General features: G+C 38.6%; 1 protein-coding gene and 1 long non-coding RNA gene across 2 annotated transcripts in view; one reads left to right on the forward strand and one right to left on the reverse strand.

Annotated features, from left to right (window-relative positions):
• Positions 1 to 458: 458 nt before the first annotated feature.
• LOC115428615 (Y+L amino acid transporter 2) overlaps positions 459 to 17,894 on the reverse strand; it is a 48,083-nt gene continuing 30,647 nt past the window's right edge. The window contains exons 7-12 of the mRNA XM_030147746.1: positions 13,156 to 13,279; positions 10,981 to 11,084; positions 10,152 to 10,248; positions 9,871 to 10,020; positions 5,420 to 5,603; positions 459 to 1,450 (exon numbers count right to left, since the gene is read on the reverse strand). Coding sequence (XP_030003606.1) covers positions 1,356 to 1,450; positions 5,420 to 5,603; positions 9,871 to 10,020; positions 10,152 to 10,248; positions 10,981 to 11,084; positions 13,156 to 13,279 — 754 coding nt within the window. The 3' untranslated portion in view covers positions 459 to 1,355. The remainder of the gene's footprint in view (positions 1,451 to 5,419; positions 5,604 to 9,870; positions 10,021 to 10,151; positions 10,249 to 10,980; positions 11,085 to 13,155; positions 13,280 to 17,894) is intronic.
• LOC115428616 (uncharacterized) lies at positions 15,105 to 16,043 on the forward strand. Its single transcript, XR_003936663.1, has 2 exons — positions 15,105 to 15,369; positions 15,958 to 16,043. It is a non-coding gene; the product is annotated as an uncharacterized LOC115428616 (long non-coding RNA).

A 17,894-nucleotide genomic window follows, 5' to 3' on the forward strand; every position in this document is an offset into this window, starting at 1 on the left:
CACCTGAATCTCTTGCATTACGGTGAACAGTTTCTTAGTTCCATCCACCAGAAACAAACCATGTGTTTACAAACAGAGCTGGGAGGGAACTCGGGCATCTAAGGAATTTTGTCACAATGTGCATTGTGGGAAATGGAGGCTCGCGCAGCTGCCTGCAGGGGCACCAGCAGTGACACCATATGATATTATATGGATGAAACAAACATGCAGAAACGTCTGAAACGTGGAAACGGCTGGAGGAATATGCATAGAGGGAAGGGAGCTCCTGTCGTTTCCACATCGTGTCTGTTCTAGCTGCTGCTGTCAGGTGGCTGCAAGAACCTCAGTTTCCCACAATGCACGTCGCGACAAAATTCCTCAGATGCCCAGTTCCCTCCCGGCTCTGTTTGTAAACACATGGTTTGTTTCTGGTGGATGGAACTAAGAAACTGTTCATCATAATGTAAGAGATTCAGGTGAGTTATGACAGACAGACTGACAGATTCATGATACTGAGGATATGACTGAGGTTTGACAGATTTGATGAAAAATTGGTCACGAAAGTCTCCCGCACCTTTAAACTGGGGTGTTTCATGGAAACAGATCCTGGATCTACTGAACCTGCTTTGTGAGACAGGCCTCTGAATAAAGCTTTTCTATAACTAAGGTAGAAACAAACGAAATGGTAATGTGCAAAACTGGCACACGTTACAGGTTTGTTCAAGTCCATATTAAACTGGTGACAGTGAGAACCACACAATGGTTTAAAGTTACTACCTATAAACACCTATTCTGAACTGAAGCACAACCACAGGATGTACAGTAACTCATACTGGTGACCTGCAACACACCAGAAGAAAACAGAAGGCATTTACAGATCTGATCCCAGCCTCAACTCCACATTTTTCTGTAAGACCTCCTGCCTCGTGAGTACCTTGGACGTGTTTGCTGAGTCGACTGCCTCTAGATTAGGTTTGTTTCCGTGTGCTGCGGTGTCACCCTAAGGCTTTTGGTTAGCTTATGTGCATGTGTGAGCTGAAGTGTACGTAGCACGTGTAGAAGGTTCTGCCAAACCCACACTGCATTGTGTACTCGCAGATCAGTGAAGTGTCATGCGTTCGTCTGTGTAGGGTGTTGTTTTTTGGGCAGTTACGTATGAGAGCATTTTTTTTCTTTCGTTTTTCTCCGACCATTTATGAGGCGCGAGAGGGAGGCAAAGGTGAAGAGGGCTTTAGTGAGCTTCTTTTAACTTTCTCTGTCCTACTTTCTTACAAACTGAATCCTTGATTGTCTGTGCTGAATGGCGTTGCTTCTTCTGCTTTTCCTTCCTCTTTACACCCAAACAGTGCTTCACACCAAGTCCTTTGTCATTTCCACTATTCCATTTTTTCTATGTCTATATTATCCAAATCGATGTCAGGCGAGGCCACACAACAAAGGCACAACTTCTGAGTGAACAGGGAGATCTTCTCTGTGGGGAGAAAATCAAAGAAAAATTAGGGGTAGAGAAAATCTTTGAAACAGGAAAGAACACTGTACAATGTATACAGGCGATGGGAGCTTCACAGCATTCTGAACAGTACCAGGAGAACACCGAGTTAGAGCTGAAACGATGAATGGATTAATCGACTCGTACCTTCCTTAAAGGGTACCTGTAGTGAATTTTCATTGCTAGCTATTTCAAAAGATCACGTATAATTTTTTTTTTCTTTTTTGGAATGTTCATGGGTTTGGGTTTGGGTTAAAAAAACCAAAAAACAATGGCTGTATTTTGCTTTTCTGTGACTGGATATGTAATAAAAACACTTTGAACAAAAAAACCCCAAATAGATCACATATAATACTAGCAGTTCCATCAGGTAACTTTCATCATAGCCCATTGTCAGGTACGTGCTTACCAAGTCGCTGCTCTGTCAGTCAAGCATGGTCAGCGACATGTTGCCTCCTTCACGGGCTGTTCCAGCACCAGTAGTGACGCAGACTCGTTTATTTATCTGATTAGCTGGGCTATGATGGACTGGTCACTGACTGCAGCAAACACCAGTCTAATGCCGCATTTCCACTACATGGTATTGGCTCAGCTCGACTCAACCATTTTGTGTTTTCATTACGCAAAAGGACCTGGAATCTGGTACCTGGTACTACTTTTTTGATATCACCTCCACCAAGGTTCCTGGACTGGGGACCAGACACTAAAAGGCGACGTGTGAACACTGCAGACCACTGATTGGTCAGAGTCGTCTCTGTGACCCGCCGTTTTACAAAAAACAGATGCAGAAGTTTACAGTAAATGTTGTGGTAGGTTAATCAACATGATGACAGCCCGCAAAATTACACCATGGTTGGTCCAGGAGATTCAGTCCTTGGTGGACGACGTAAAAATTCAGCATGAGTTTGATGAGACAACGGCCAACGAGCGAGTTTATCAGCAACTCTGAGCAGACGACATGGAAGTAACGTGCTGCATCGCTATGACGTAAAGTACTGTAAAGTCTGTAGTAGCCTGTAATGAAACGGTCTCCAGGAATAGGACCTGGTACAAGCGTCGAGTCGAGCCGAGCCGGTTCCACATACTGGAAACGCGGCATAAGATGACACATTCTCAGCCAGTGCTGGGTCACATCTCTATGACGATGGTGGAGTGCAAAGCTTACAGCTGCACCAACAAGCACAGAAATCCAGGTGATCCGCTCAATCTCACTTGCTGACTGCTGCTCGTTTACTTGTACTCGATCACCTGGAATCAATGATGGCACGTCACTTCCAGCCGGCAATGGCTGCTCCCCATAGATTCTGCATTTATGGCAATTTTTATGGCGATTATTTTTTAAACAGAATTTGCTTATATGTTATACACAAAGCCCAGTTAATGTGGTAAGCATGACCAGTACAGGTACACTTTAATTTCACTGCCACTAAACACTTGTTCCGCTGTTTCACACGGATGGGATCAACCAGGATCAACACAAACATGTTTCGTTTCAGCTCCACATCAGAGTAGTTGTTTTCTGCTGTAGGATATATTGTTTAAAAGCACAGAACAAGCCTCAGTCTTGAGTATGTTGATACACTCATTTTTCTTTTCTTTGTTGGAACCATTACTCACTCCTTTAAATTTTTAAGCTTTCAATATAAAAAAAATTTTGTCTCCTTTTTCAGTTGTACATTTCTTCCATCTTCAGTTTGTAAGTTGGATCCAAATGTGCTGCAGACTGCAGTGCACATATTGTTTGGACTTATTTGTTGTCGTCATTTCTTCATACTATAGGACTAGAAATCAGATACATTAGATTTTTTATAAATACTTTTATACTGTTATTGTTATTTTTTTGCAGATATTTTTTTAAACACTTTTGTGGTTTGTGATTTTCAAATTTTGCCAATTTAAATGAGTTAATTGAATTGAAGAAAAATAATTGATAACTGCAGCTCTACAATGAACATGCTGAGCTTAATCCCTAATCTGAGATAATGCTATGAAAATTCTCTACATGCCTGTGGTAGTTTTTTAAAACAAAATGACCTGAGCACTTAATGATTCGTTAACAATGGCCTGTACCAACGTCTCCAGGGTTTCTACATGCACAATCCTTGAGACCTTTTGAAGACCCTCATGAGCACAGTTTAAGACCTAACTGCTTGTCCAGTACAAGGCTTCTGTACAGTTCTACAGGCAATATATCAACCTTTTACATGCTCTTGACTGTCACTGAAAAGTGCAAATTTTTTACAGTATTACACATTGTTTTGTTGTAGAAAATCTGTTTCATAGGTTCATCTTCTGTTCCAGACAAGACAACATATTTTGATCTTGAAGCAGCAAATACCCCCTTTTTTTTTACCAAAAGGTGAGAATTTTACATCTGTAAAAAAAAAAAAAAAAAAAAAAGGTATTCCATGACTTTTTTAAAAAAATTCCATGAATTAACCTTAATTGGTCACTTTTGTGGCCCTGAAAAATGAGATTTTAAAATTCCATGACTTTTCCAAGTTTCATACACCAGCATGATCAATTGCCTTATTTTCTTTGTCCTTCTTGCACAATATACAGCAGTTTTTTTTTGTTTTTTTTTTCCATTTTCATTTTCAAACAAGCACTCAAAGTTCTGTTCTGGAGACAGACAATGGTAAAATTAGACTTATCATAAATAACTTAGATTTATATTATAATAACAGTGTTAACAAAAATTATTTTGACATGTTTTTCTAAAGGCATTTTTTTTTTTTTTGTTTATGAAAGGCACGTTATGAACACAACATCATGATACACTTGGACACTAAGATTCTGACCAGACTGTACAGTTTGTATCAGTGCTTATGGGTTGTTATTGGTGGTTTCATTTTGCAGCTTTGGTATAAATCTAATGAAGTGTTTAAGACATTTGAAGGCCTTAACCTTCCGGTATCCAGGCAAGTATATAATACACACCTTGCACTTCCTGTTATAAAAGGTCATATTATTTTTCACAATATGTATAAGGTCAGCGTTCAAAAGTTGTTGAGTTTTGCATGATTTTTAGAATTCTAACTCAGCCACTAAAATCAGCACATGGTAAACATTGGAAAATTACTACACTAGCATACTTCTCCGATGTGAGTATCATATCATATCAGACCTCTTCTCTGTCTGTTTTTAAATCCCTTCTTAAAACCCATCTTTTCTCCTCTGCTTTTGAAACCATGTGAGATGTTTGAAGGTACTGTCTTTATTCTATTGTTTTTATTTGGTAGTGGTTTATTGTTCTTATTTATCTATTTATTTAATTAATTTATTTATTTTGTTGTTTTTAATTGTGTGGCTTATTTTTTTAATCTATTCTTGTATTTTATTCTTCTATTTGGGTTTTATTTATTCTTCTGTATAGCACTGTTTTTCTTTTTTGTACAGTTTCTATGTCTTTAAATCTATTCTGTATTTTATTCTTCTGTTTTGGTTTTGATTATTCTTCTGTCCACTGTGGTTGTTTTAAAGTGCTTTACAAATGAAGTTGGATTGGATTGAGTAAAAAATGCATGTTGACACATTTTAGCACCTAACATTTGACCTAGCACAAAAAAACCATATTAAATAATAATAATAATAATAATAATAATAATAATGTCACTGTTAATCACTGATACACAACATGCAGCAGAAATATAAAAATAAGTGTAACTGTAGTAACTATGAAAAAAATGTTGACATTACTATGGTGCTGCACAGATCACACACTTTTGGTGGTCAAGAGGGACCTCTCTGGGCAGGATACCGGAAGGTTAAATATGAATTATTGTATTTAAACTTTAAAACCTGTGTAAAATATAAATCCAGGAGTACAAAACATTCTGTAATTAGAAATTAAAAGTGAAATGAAGGCAGCAAATTAAATATTGCTTTTGATCTAAACAGGAAGGCTATCAACACAAAATCATTTTGATGACATGTATGACTGGATCTTACGGAGAATCTTGGCAAGAAAGGCTGGTCTGGAAGTAGGTGGGAGGTGGAGACAGATGTAGTAGACTGGAGCTCCAGACAGCGCCACAGCGATCCCCACCAGAGAGTTGATGGTGTCACTGTAGAGGGGCACCACCACCAGGAATATACTGCACAGACAGTACACCACTGGGAAGAATAAAGACAGCTGGAGGAAACACAGAGACGACAACAAGATCAAGTTCTATCCATCTGAAGTAATAATGGCATGCTGATACACTTTTCCTTTTGTTAGATCCTGCAAAGTGGATGAATAACCAATTAAGTTATCAAAGACAACTATATTAGTTTCAACTCTATTTCTCTGTTAATGTAATTATGTTCTACTTATCCTGCATTGCCAGTATAGATTGACCTTGATTGGCTGGGGGGGGGGATCAAATTAAACCACATTATCAAATTGTAAACATCATGGGGCTTTACTATTGTCATAAGTCATCAGTAAAACTCATGATAAACAGATAGAAAGTGCTCAGCAGACCTACAATTGATGGGAACCATCTAAACAACAGTCTATACTACAAAACGGCTCATAACCCTAGAATAAGAAGGAACCAGCTCCTGGATCTGCCCCTTTTAAAAAAAAAAAAAAGGTTAAGATAGCATCTTACCTCAAAGTCCAAATCAAGGCTCACGGATTTTGACCTGATTACTTTTCTTTTCATACTGCAGTTCTGGAATCTACAACATCCCATCAACATCATTGCCCATGAGCTACATTTCCTTATACTTGACACTGATTGGTTTATAGACACATCTGATGTTAGTACGTTAATAATTAAGCTCATGTTTAACCTCCGTGTGTTTTCTTTGGGTTTTGTTTAAACCAGCTGAACAGACTTTCTGCATGATCTTGAAAGAGTCTCATTTTTATATATATGCCTGACTGTAGTCTGCAACTTGAAATGAGATTATCAGCACCAGAATAGGTTATTTCCAAATGCTATTTCCAGCGTCCCTGGTCAGGTTGGACAAGACTGGGCTTGCTTTACGGCAGACTTATGTCACTATGACAACACCACACCAACTGCAGAGGTTAGCAGTGAGAAGTAAGCTGAACGAGTGAAGAGTCAGATCTGTCCTTTTTCCTAAAGAAAGGGATTTCTTGGATTTATTTTGTTGTAATGGTGGACACTGGAACTGGAGCTGGACTGGCAGAAAGAAAAAAGAAAACTGAAAGGGAGAGCGATAGAGCACTGGCTGAAACACCTCTGTATTGAAAGGATGGATAGAACTAAGGGAGTTAAATGAATGAAAACAGAGCTGCAGTTGTCCCTCTTCCTTCTACACTGGTATAAAATGCGTCTGTTCTTTCTCCATATGCACTGGAACATTGGACTGGACAATAGTGTCTGTTGGTAGCTCAGTCAAACACTTAGTAAATGCTTCTGTGTTAGCCACAGGGCTAACACAGGGCTCTGTGATGTGGGTAATCTGTTTGATTTGGAGCATTGTTTCAGTCCAAACTAAGGGCTTTGTAAGGTCAGACTGAAATGGTGCTGTATAGATTTTAATGTTCATGCCGGGGCCTGGACACTAAACTGTCCTTCAGGAACAGGACAATTCTAACAGTAGAATACTGTGAATGCAGAAGGCTGAAGCAGCTAGTGCTGAACTGCTAATGCAGAGTGATGAAGATGTTGAATGACAGAAGTCATTTATGAAAATGACTGAATACTTTGTGTTAAACCGAGAGCAGATGTATATTATTGGGACATATTTTAGAACACCGGTCTGTGAGGAACACTGAGGAGCTCCACAGTAAAACAGACACAGAAGCAGGAGTCGGACTTCCAGTTTGGTTTCACTTTCATTTTCACACCAGTTACTAAACTACACTACCAACTGACTTTATGAAGATTGTTTGTTGTCTCGTTTCAAATGTCATTTTGCACCTGCAAGTTACTGTCTGGAAAAAAGAAACGCTGAGTTGTAAAGAGGATCCGCTCTTCAGTCATTAGCTTCAAACACACGCCTTGCCTAGAGTAATGCCTTTACGACACTAGGCGCTAGTGCTCGTGGGTAGCGGAGTCTTTGTCCCTTATAAACACCACTGATCCCGACTGAAGGTGTCAGTGAAATCCACTTTAAAGGAATTCTCTGTACAGGACCTTTAATGGTGATGCTAGGCATGCCTAATTCTGGTCTAAGAGTCTGTACCAACCATGGCCCGATTTTAATCTACGCGTCAGTCCATCTCAGTTCACCCAATGAGTTAAACCTCACCTCCTCCAATTTTGATGGAAGTTGGTGTATAGGTAATTCATAGCCAGAAAACCTGAAATTTTAAATTTTAAATTTATCAGACCAATGATTTTCGAGATATTTTTAATTATATTTTTAATTTATATTTTTATTATTATTTTTTTTTTTTTCACTTTTTTGCAAAAAAGGCTGCGGCAGCCAAATTTCAGATTGCTGTAACTCAGCAACCACTGGGCCAATTTTGAAAAGCAAGGTATTTCTGTAAAGAGGAGACCATAAGAAATCTAAACCTGGCATTATTTTGTGTATTTGGGTGCTTTTGAGTTGGATGATCTTTTAATATATATTTTGACCTTGAAATTGACACTGTGGGACATGCCCAAGCTCTTTGACACCAGTATGAAAAATGTAGTCCTATGTGTGAACTACAACATATAAAACAATTGGAGGGGTTTTCTTTTTCATTTTCATGCATTTCCATGTAGAAGCTGACATGCCCATTCCGTCACAGATCCATTCAGTGTCCTTTCTGTATACTTTTTTTTCCAAGTAGAAGAAAAAACTAAACTTTTATGTGTACAAGGAACTAATAGCAGAGCAAATATATTAATAAACAGAGGAAAATATAGCAATTGACATGTACACTAGTAATAACAAAATAACAAGATAAATTCAATAAGTACTGCTCGAAAAGGAGTGGGAAGAAGAAAACATTAAATCCCACCCTCACCTGTCATTTATGCAACATAACACATGACTTTTGCTTCCTTAATGATAAAGATATATCTGTTTAGAGTCCTAATAATGTAAATAACAGATAGTAAACACATTAGGAAAACTGATGTATATTACACATAGGAATGATCTAAATGATAGTCTGCATAACTTAAAATACAATATACAGTATTTCAAATGTAACCCCATACCAACAATGGTAATGAAAGTGACACATATCAACATGGTAAACATCGACAAGCACAAAACAACAATGGTAAGAGAGAGCCAAGGATGGAATGGCCCAGGAATTAAGCCCTGCCCTTCTTGTTTTAATATATATTTTGACACTTAAATAAACACTGTGGGACACACCCAACCTCTTTGACACCATTACGAAAAATGTAGCCCTGTGTGTCAACTACAACAATGTTCTTCTGTTTTCCTATGTACCTTCCGTTTCCTATGACTTTAATTGTTTTTACATATGCGCAGATGTAAAAGAACAAAGAAATCAGATTAACTTTTATACATGCAGGAAGACATCGGAGTATTGAGGAGATATCCAAGTGTGTTAATCAAATTTCTCATAATCATTACTGCTTACATTATTGATTACTGCTGTTACCTAATAAAGCATATCAGATTATTTGCTTACATGATCACTAGAATAATCCGATAAAAGAAAAAGTTTTATTGTCACCATATTAACGCAAGGCATCAACATTACGAAATTCAAGTTGCTCTTCAGGTCAGTGCAAATTGAGCTCAACATAAAACAAGATATATACTATATCCAAAAATAAAGGTAAGTAAAAACAATTAAAAGCAGCTAAGACAATAAAAGTATCTTAGATAGAATAAAAGTGGCTAGACAATTAAAAAACACACACCTATCAACACTTAACTACACTGAGGCAGACATAAACACAGCATAAAAACAACATAGGTGTGATTGGCAAAGGACAGAAAAAGCAGAAAAATATACGGCGCACCTACTAGTGGTGCAACGGAACAGGTAGCCTATGGTTCTGTCCATACCGCGGTTTTTGGGCCACGGTTTTGGTACGCGTTTTGTGTGTAAAGAGGACTGTTTTTTTTCCTCCCAAAATTATATTTTAATTTTGCTTGTCAGCAAAAACTGATTTTCACAGTAGGAACAAATTCTATCACTGTACTGAATAAAATAACACCTTCTGTACTGAACAATAGAACCCTTTCTTATTCCTTTACTACTTGTATACAGTAGTATAAAACAGGCACATGCACACATACATATATGAGAGAGAGACAGAGAGAGAGCCCGGATTTATCCGGAGGAATCCCACCATTTAAAAGCTTATTGGTGGTATTTCTGTGAAACAGGTAAATAAATAGGAGGTATTATTGCACATGAGGAGGGACGTAGCAGCAGACTACACAAATCAGATAATGATCAGCGTATTAGTGCGCATGTAAATTGGCTGTTTGTTAATCATGCTGCATTTTTCTGATACCTTAACAGGTCGTTGTAGATCAGGGGCTTTGAAGCGAAGGTAGATAAGACTGCCTATTGACAGGCCAATGAACAACCAGTAGTTAAAACTGAAGTAGTTGATCAACTGGAAAACATCAGGAACGGACAGGTAGAACAGGGACATGCCACCCTGAAAACATATGACAAAAAACGTGTGAAAATACATTGCAATTAGTATTATACCACACTGACATTTCCCATCCCAGTCACATACAGTTCACTAAGTGCATTTTAAAATCCAGTAAAGTATTTGATACGAACATTGAAAAGCAACGCCGGAATTGGAGTGTAACGGGTGATGTGGATCATACACAAGACGTTTGGTAGGTGGCCTTCTCTGGAACCCACAAAAAACAACCTGCAAGCAGAAACAATGGAAAGACTTTGCTTATAGTCTAGACCAGAGGTGTTAAACTTATTTCAGTTCAGGGGCCACATCCAGCCCAATATGATCTGAAGTGGGCCGAACCAGTTTAATTCACAGATCACAGTGGATTTACAAATACATACAACAGACAAACTATTGTTAAAATTGCATTGACTTCTTTTAAGACATTTCAGATTGTTCATATTTGTTCAGGTTATTCCCATTTTTTGTGAAAGGGTAATTTGTAAATGTAAACATTTTCATGTAAATTTCATTGTGATTTTTGGCACTAAAACAAAGGGACAATCTTTGAGTTGTCATTATTTATAAGTTATTATGATGATATTTTACTGGTCTGATCCACTTGAGATCACACTGGTATGTATGTGCCCCCTAAAATAAAATGATTTTAACATCCTTGATTGTTAATATCTTCAGTGTAATTTTGGCATCTCACAAATTCATCCAACAGGCCAGAATGGACCCTTTGGCGGGCCGATTTTGGCCCGCAGGCAGTATGTTTGATACCTGTGGTCCAGACATTGAACCTTTAAATATCCAGGGCCACGGTAATAAAAGAAGTCGTCTAAGGACAACATTCATTTAAAGGTGAACATGGCACTGGGTTAGCTGTAACCTGGTACCTAAAGTTCTAACATTACCAGCAGAAATGATTTGATTTAAGTAAGAGGACTAGTTCCAGACCTGGTTGTGTCCACAAACCTGGAGGCAGCGATGATTGATGAGTTGAGGCCACCGTAGCAGGATATGGCCACAGACAGAGGAATGAGCCATCTGGCCCAGCTGAGCACCTCATCTGCAAATGTCTGAGGAAACAGTCACCAGAAGAAAACACTCACAACTACAGACTGGACGTTTTAAGGAGAATCATGATGCACAACCTGAATTATCATTTCAGACGTTTTTTTATATTCCCTAGGATTCAGGAGGCTTATGCTCTGGTGTGTGATAACTTCTTCTTGTTACTTGACTAAAAACTCACATTTGCATTTTGGAAAGACATTAATTGCAATATTTAGACAATAGGTAGAAGAAACAATTACAATGGTAGTCAGTCTAAAGTAACTAAAAGTGGAAGAGCAAAGTTTGGACAGTGCTTTTATTTATATTTATGTCACAATTCCATGATCCCTGTGAAATACAGATCATATGACCAATTAAGATCATCCACAATGTAAGACCACTAATGTTTTGGCAAAATCAGATTTGTTTGGTCAGTTATTGAGCAGGTTGTAAGATGAGACAACAATGATTAAATAACTAAATACCAAAAAATACTAAGTAAACTGGTGATAGTACATACTATAGTACATATCTAATGGGTCTGAGTAATTTTCATATAGATTACTCATACAGACACATTTCCAACCACTTGTCATTAACAACTACCAAAGACAGTGTGGTTCCTGATAAACCTTCCTACAGTTGAGTTCCGTTTCAAAAGAGATTCTTCTATTGAGCAACTCTAAGTTCTGTTCTCAATCTCTATTCAATCCATTACATTCATTAATAAAGGCAATATTTAGAAATAACGAGGCAAAAATAGTGGCATCCATTAACATTTTCAGAAATTATGCCAACTGTGCAGTAAGACAACTACTGCGTGGCAACTGGCCCAAAGCAAATGGTTTTGAATTATGCTTCAAATTTCCTCTACCAAACATGATAAAACAGAGGCAGAACCATCTACCCCTTTGTTAAGATTACAATACCATATACAGATTTTCAATTTCATATATAATTTCAAACATTTTTGCACATTTGTCATACTTAAATCTTTCAGATGAAACAAATATTATTAGACAATGATGACCAGAGTACAAAAAAATGCAGTTTTTAAATAATGATTTCATTTATTAAGGGGGGGGGGGGGGGGGGGGGGATCTGTAAACAAGCTTGGCCCTATGAGAAAAAGTAATTGTCCCCTGTCGTTACATCAAAAATCAACTGTGACCAGGATAACATTTAAAGACTTGCAGGCCTCACTTGACTCAGTTAAGGTCAATGTCCATTCAGATACCCCAACCCAGGTATCTCTGGTCTTTCAGAACTGGATCCCGGGGCCCATTTACTACTGGGGTTCAGTACCTACCCCTATACTGCAGTCTTTTGGGATAATGTAATTGCACAGGCTGACATTGTCATTTGATTAATGGTGCAGCTCTAGCCATCTATCCTGTTTTTGAAATGATGAAATTCAACCCACAGCAACACCCACTGAAATGAGGCTGCTATTGGCTTTCTCAATAGTCACATTTCCCAGTCAGCTGTAGTAACTGCTTAAAAAATACAGTCATACAATCTTCAGTTTAAATACGACATCATTAGTATGCCTTGAATCTCCACAAGTGAAAATAATTACCAAAGATTCTGGTCTTATTATGTGACAATTTAATGCCAGTTTTGCTCTGATTCAAACAGAGCCCATGTCTTCCTTACACTATTAAACTCAAAACTCTGATAGGAATGATGATCAAATATCACTGTCTACAAGCCTGAGCACAACTCTTCCTCCTCCCTTGTACTAATTACATCATGAACTTCTTGTTCCTGTGTGGGGCGCTAACCTATTTAGCCTAATGAGGTTCCTGTCATCACTTTGACTCCTACAGCCACAGAGGACCTAAGGGGAGTACCAGACCAGGCTTGTGCCAATGGCTGCATGCCAGACTGTCCTCTGCTGACAGCAGATGACAGCACAGACAGATCCAAACCTATGAGGGTGAGCAGATGCATTCAATTTGGCTAAATCTTGTAATGTACTCACAGGGTTTATCAGAGGACATTAGTATACATATATTGGGGCTGTCAGTTCAGTTCTTCCAAAGTATACAGTTTAAGTTGGAGCTGAAAGCCACAAGATGTTCAAATACTCACCACGGCAACAGCTTCACTGCTCAGCACCCTGTCTGCATCCAAGACGACGTAGTAAGCTATATTGGTCAAAATGTAGATCACTGTGACGATGGGCATGGAAATTGCAATAGACAAGGGGAGATTCCTACAATGGAAAATGATTGAATAATGAATACTCGAGTTAACAAGGACAAGTGGTGGTTGAGCAAAAAGCAGACTGAATGGGGGCAGCAAGCAACACAGCAAGAACAAAGCAATGAATTATTATTATTATTATTACTACTACTACTACTACTACAACTACTACTACTACTATAAATGTTGCAATTATATCATGTTTAAACAAAGATTAACCCTCTGGTATCTGGGGCGAGCATATTATGCACACCTTGCATGTGATGTTATCAAAGGTCACATTTTTCACAATTTGTATTAGGTCAGATCCAAAAGTTGTTCATTTTTGCATGACTTTTAAAGTTCTGACTCAGCCACTAAAATCAGCACATTGTAAATTATAGACAATTACTACACTAGCACCCTTCTCTGGAGTGAGTAAAAATGTGCATTGACACAATTTAGAACATTTGACCGGGCACAAAAATCAATAACGCATATTAACTAATACTGCCGTTGACATACCAGGCTTCAAAAATCCATAAAAAACTAACAACATAAAAAATATGGTTTGTTAACATTACAAACATGGCATTTAAAAGGTCAAAAATATGAGAGATTAAAAAACACATTGTATGAAAAATATTTTGACATTCCTATGGCACAACGCAGATTATGCCCTTCTGGTGGTTAGGAAGGACCTCTTTGGGTGGGATACTGGAGGGTTAGGAGACAATGTTTTGTTTACAAGTTTTAAGTTTCCTTTCATAAATATTGAAGAAGCAGAAAGCAAGGACTCTGCCAGCTCTGATGGACGTTGTAAGCAACATTAATTCCCTCTTATATAGCATGCAGCAAACAAGGTCATTTATGTTGTTTAACTGTTTTATGTTTGTACAGTGAATTTTTACTATTATGCTGTGCATGTCATTATTTTATTTTTGCTTACAGTGTACGTTTATCATATTTTGCCATCTGTATATTGTTTAGTTTTCACAGTGGATTTAGGAAAGAAGTTTCAAATAAACCTGCTGCAAGAAAGCCACTTGTGTCTGCCCGTGTTTGGAGGGAATTATTATTATCATTACATTCGGATTCAGAACACTTTATTTATCCCCAAAGGGGCAATTCAGTTTGCAGACATGGGTCGTGGCAAAAGCACAGAACATCAGACACACATTCCAAAATTTACACAGATTGGTCAATGTACAGGACAGCTGAAAGGTCCAGCCATAAAGTGCAGCAGTTTCAGCATCAGTGACGAAGTGCAACAGTAGCAATAAATAGATAAATAGATTTTAAAACCTAAAAAAACAACACATGTACATGAACAGTGTACACCTCACACTAAGCACTGTCACTAGCATTTAAAAGCCTGATGGCAGGAGGAATAAAAGAATTGGCATATCTATTTGTTTTCCTGCTGGGGGCAAGATAGCGCCTCCCAGAGGGCATCAAGGCAAACCTCTCTTTGAGCACATGATCTGAGTGAGCACTAATGCTCTTTGCTTTCTAGAGCACCTGCCTGCTCTACAGAGTGTAAATCTGGAATCTGCACACCCATGATCCTGGCACAAGTTTGGACAATGCTAGACAAGCTGTTTTTGTCTTTCACTGACAAACCCATAAAACCAACACATAAAAGAAAAGGTTCAAAGACTCTCAATTAGAGGTTGGCGATATACATCACCTATGATAATATCGTAAATGTTGATTTGGCAATGTGCAATTTTACATTATCAAGTATTCATACTGTCTCGAAAAATAAACAAAAAGATGGTGCATAGACGGTAAAGGAGAGGTGCATAAAGTCCTCATTGGCCGAATGCGTGCCTCAGAAGTCAACCAGCGGACAGGATTCAGTCTGGTGATGACTGGGCAGCACCCAAAACACAACATGGTCTCACATGGAGGAAATCTGCAGGAGTCTACCGTCTCAGCGGATGATTTCATAGTGAGACGTGGGTCCACATCACTAGTCTGGAAATGGTTCGGTTTTGACAAGACTGATGTCAGTCAAAATAAGGTTATATGCAGCTGGGGCAACGTAAAGGGGGGTTAACATGACAAATTCATGTGGAGGGGGTCCAGTGGATACAGGTTAGAAGTTTTGAAAATTTTGTGTAAGATCCTCTGTATAACAGAGGCATAGAAGCTGGGAGTCGGCTGTGAAAGCATGATACATTTCACTTTCGTTTCACCCCAGCGTTAGTTACGATAGTTATGGACCGCACACCCACATCTATAACTACTGCCCTTACCCCACGTACATACCCCACACCCCCACCCCCACATGTTTTGCAGACGATGTATTAAGCACTTTAAAAACTAGAAGAACTCAGAGAGCGCAGACCTCTGCCAAGACAGATCAGTGCCCCGGATTTGGATGAAAATTTCAGGAAATGTTGATACTGGCACAAGGAACAAATGATTAAATTTTGGTGGTGATTGGGGGTGAGGGGGCCACGGGGGCCCACTGATCTGCCTTGGTGGAGGTCTGCACTCTATGAGTGCTTTTCTAGAAAAGACAGCGCACACCAAATCCAAATGCAAATCCAAATCTGTCCATAACTTTTTGAGTTATCTTGCAAACAAACAGACAGACAAACCAACGCCAACAAAAAAATAACCTCCTTGGCGGAGGTAACAAACAAGAGCTGTTGTTCTGAAACACTGTGTCTATCCGTAAATGTCCTGGTAAGCACGAAGTTTTACACCATTTTTTGTTAAAAAAAAAAAAAAAAAAAAATTCACATTTTAAAGGATATCATCAAATTACCGTTATTGGGAAATTTTAAAGAACAATCAAGATTTTTTTTTTTTTGCCCATATCGCCCACCCCTACTCTCAATAAAAGAATGATAAAAACACATAAAATGGATTTAGATACATTAAAAGACTTCAATTTCCACAGCAGGTAGATACATTGTTGGCCTTTTTTTTGCAATAGCCTTGGTGTTCTTGTCAAATTTGAGTTCGGAGTCAAATATGGTGCCAGGTATTTATAGGCATCAATATTTGGACCTCTTCTCCATTGATGATACTGACATCATGCTTTAAAGGTTTTTTCCTGAAGTCAATCATTTCTTTAGTTTTTGTCACATTTAGATCCAGATAATTGTCTCCACACCATGTGACAAAATCAGGTAGGAATCTGCCACGCCCTGATTCAGGGCCCTGTAGAAGAAACAACAGAACGCTGCTAGAAATAACAGATATTGGCCATTCACTAAAGCCCACTGAACTCTGTCCATCAGAAATTTTTTAAAGCAACAATAAAATCTGCTCCGATAGATTAAAATAACATGCTAGACGTTCAACTAAAATATGTGGTTGTATCTTATTAAAAGCAGAAGAGAAATCAGCAAATAAAATTCTGACATGGGACCAGGGTTTTCCTAAACGTTCATAAATTTTGTCCAAAATAAAACTCTTGGCATCATGCACTCCTTTACCTGCCTGGTATGCAAACTGCAATGGATCAAGATTGCCATCAATAAAGCCAAGGATCATTTCTTTAAGGATTTTCTCAAAGTTTTTCCATCACAAGGGATGTGAGATCTATGGGCCTGAATTCATTCAGTTCTTTAGGTTGTTTAGATTTAGGCAAGGGACAAATGTTGGAGGTTTTCCACAATTTTGGGACATATCCACAGGCATAATTGAAACAGTTTTGTGAACACCCCACTGAACTGTTAAGAACAGTGGTGCAATATTCTCCCACAGAAGAAATCAGGGCAAGCAGCTTTACAGACATTCACCTTTTTAAGTTGTAGTGACCAAAAGAATGAGAACGCAAGTTCAAGTGGCTGAAATGAGTTTCTTTCGTATGGTGGCCAGGCTCAGCCTTAGAGATGGGGTGAGGAGCTCGGACATCTGGGAGGGACTCGGAGTAGAGCCACTGCTCCTCCATGTCGAAGGGAGCCAGTTGAAGTGGCTCGGGCATCTAGTGAGAATGCCTCCAAGACGCCTCACTGGGGAAGTGGTTTTTTTTTTTTTTTTTTTACATGTCAGTTGCGTAGGAGACCTTGGGGGCCGGCCCAGGACACACTGGAAGGATTATATCTCTCAGCTGGCCTGGGAATGTCTCAGGATTCCCCCGGAAGAGCTGGAAGAAGTGGCTGGGGAGAGGGCTGTCTGGGCTTCTGTGGTGAGGCTGCTGACCCAGCGACGCAGACCCGGATAAGCAGACAAAGATGGAATGGTATGGTATCTTTCAAGCTGTTTGGTGACACTTTCCTGAATTATCACAACGTCATTTATCATTTCATGTTCAAGACCATTTTTGAGGTTTGAACAATTTTCATATAGGTCTGTCCTTTCAAACCTACAAAAGAATGAATTAAAGACATTTGAAAGATCCCTGTCATTTATAGTGATCAGCCGTTTGGGCCCACAGTCAGAATGGTTGAGTGATGCCATGGATTTGATGTCCTTCCAGGCAGCTCTAAGATCACTCTTAGCATACCGATTTTCAATCTTCTTTTTATAATTTATTTTTGCTTTCTTTATATTATTCTTAACTTCCCTTGAGAGAGTCTTTCTTTCTAAAAGATCACCAGAGGAAAAGATTTGCTTCTTTTTGTTAATTACAGATTTAAGTTCCTTAGTTATCCAAGGTTTGTTGTTAGGATCACTTTAGTCTG

Source organism: Sphaeramia orbicularis, chromosome 11 (assembly GCF_902148855.1).
Source record: "Sphaeramia orbicularis chromosome 11, fSphaOr1.1, whole genome shotgun sequence".
Taxonomy (NCBI): domain Eukaryota; kingdom Metazoa; phylum Chordata; class Actinopteri; order Kurtiformes; family Apogonidae; genus Sphaeramia; species Sphaeramia orbicularis.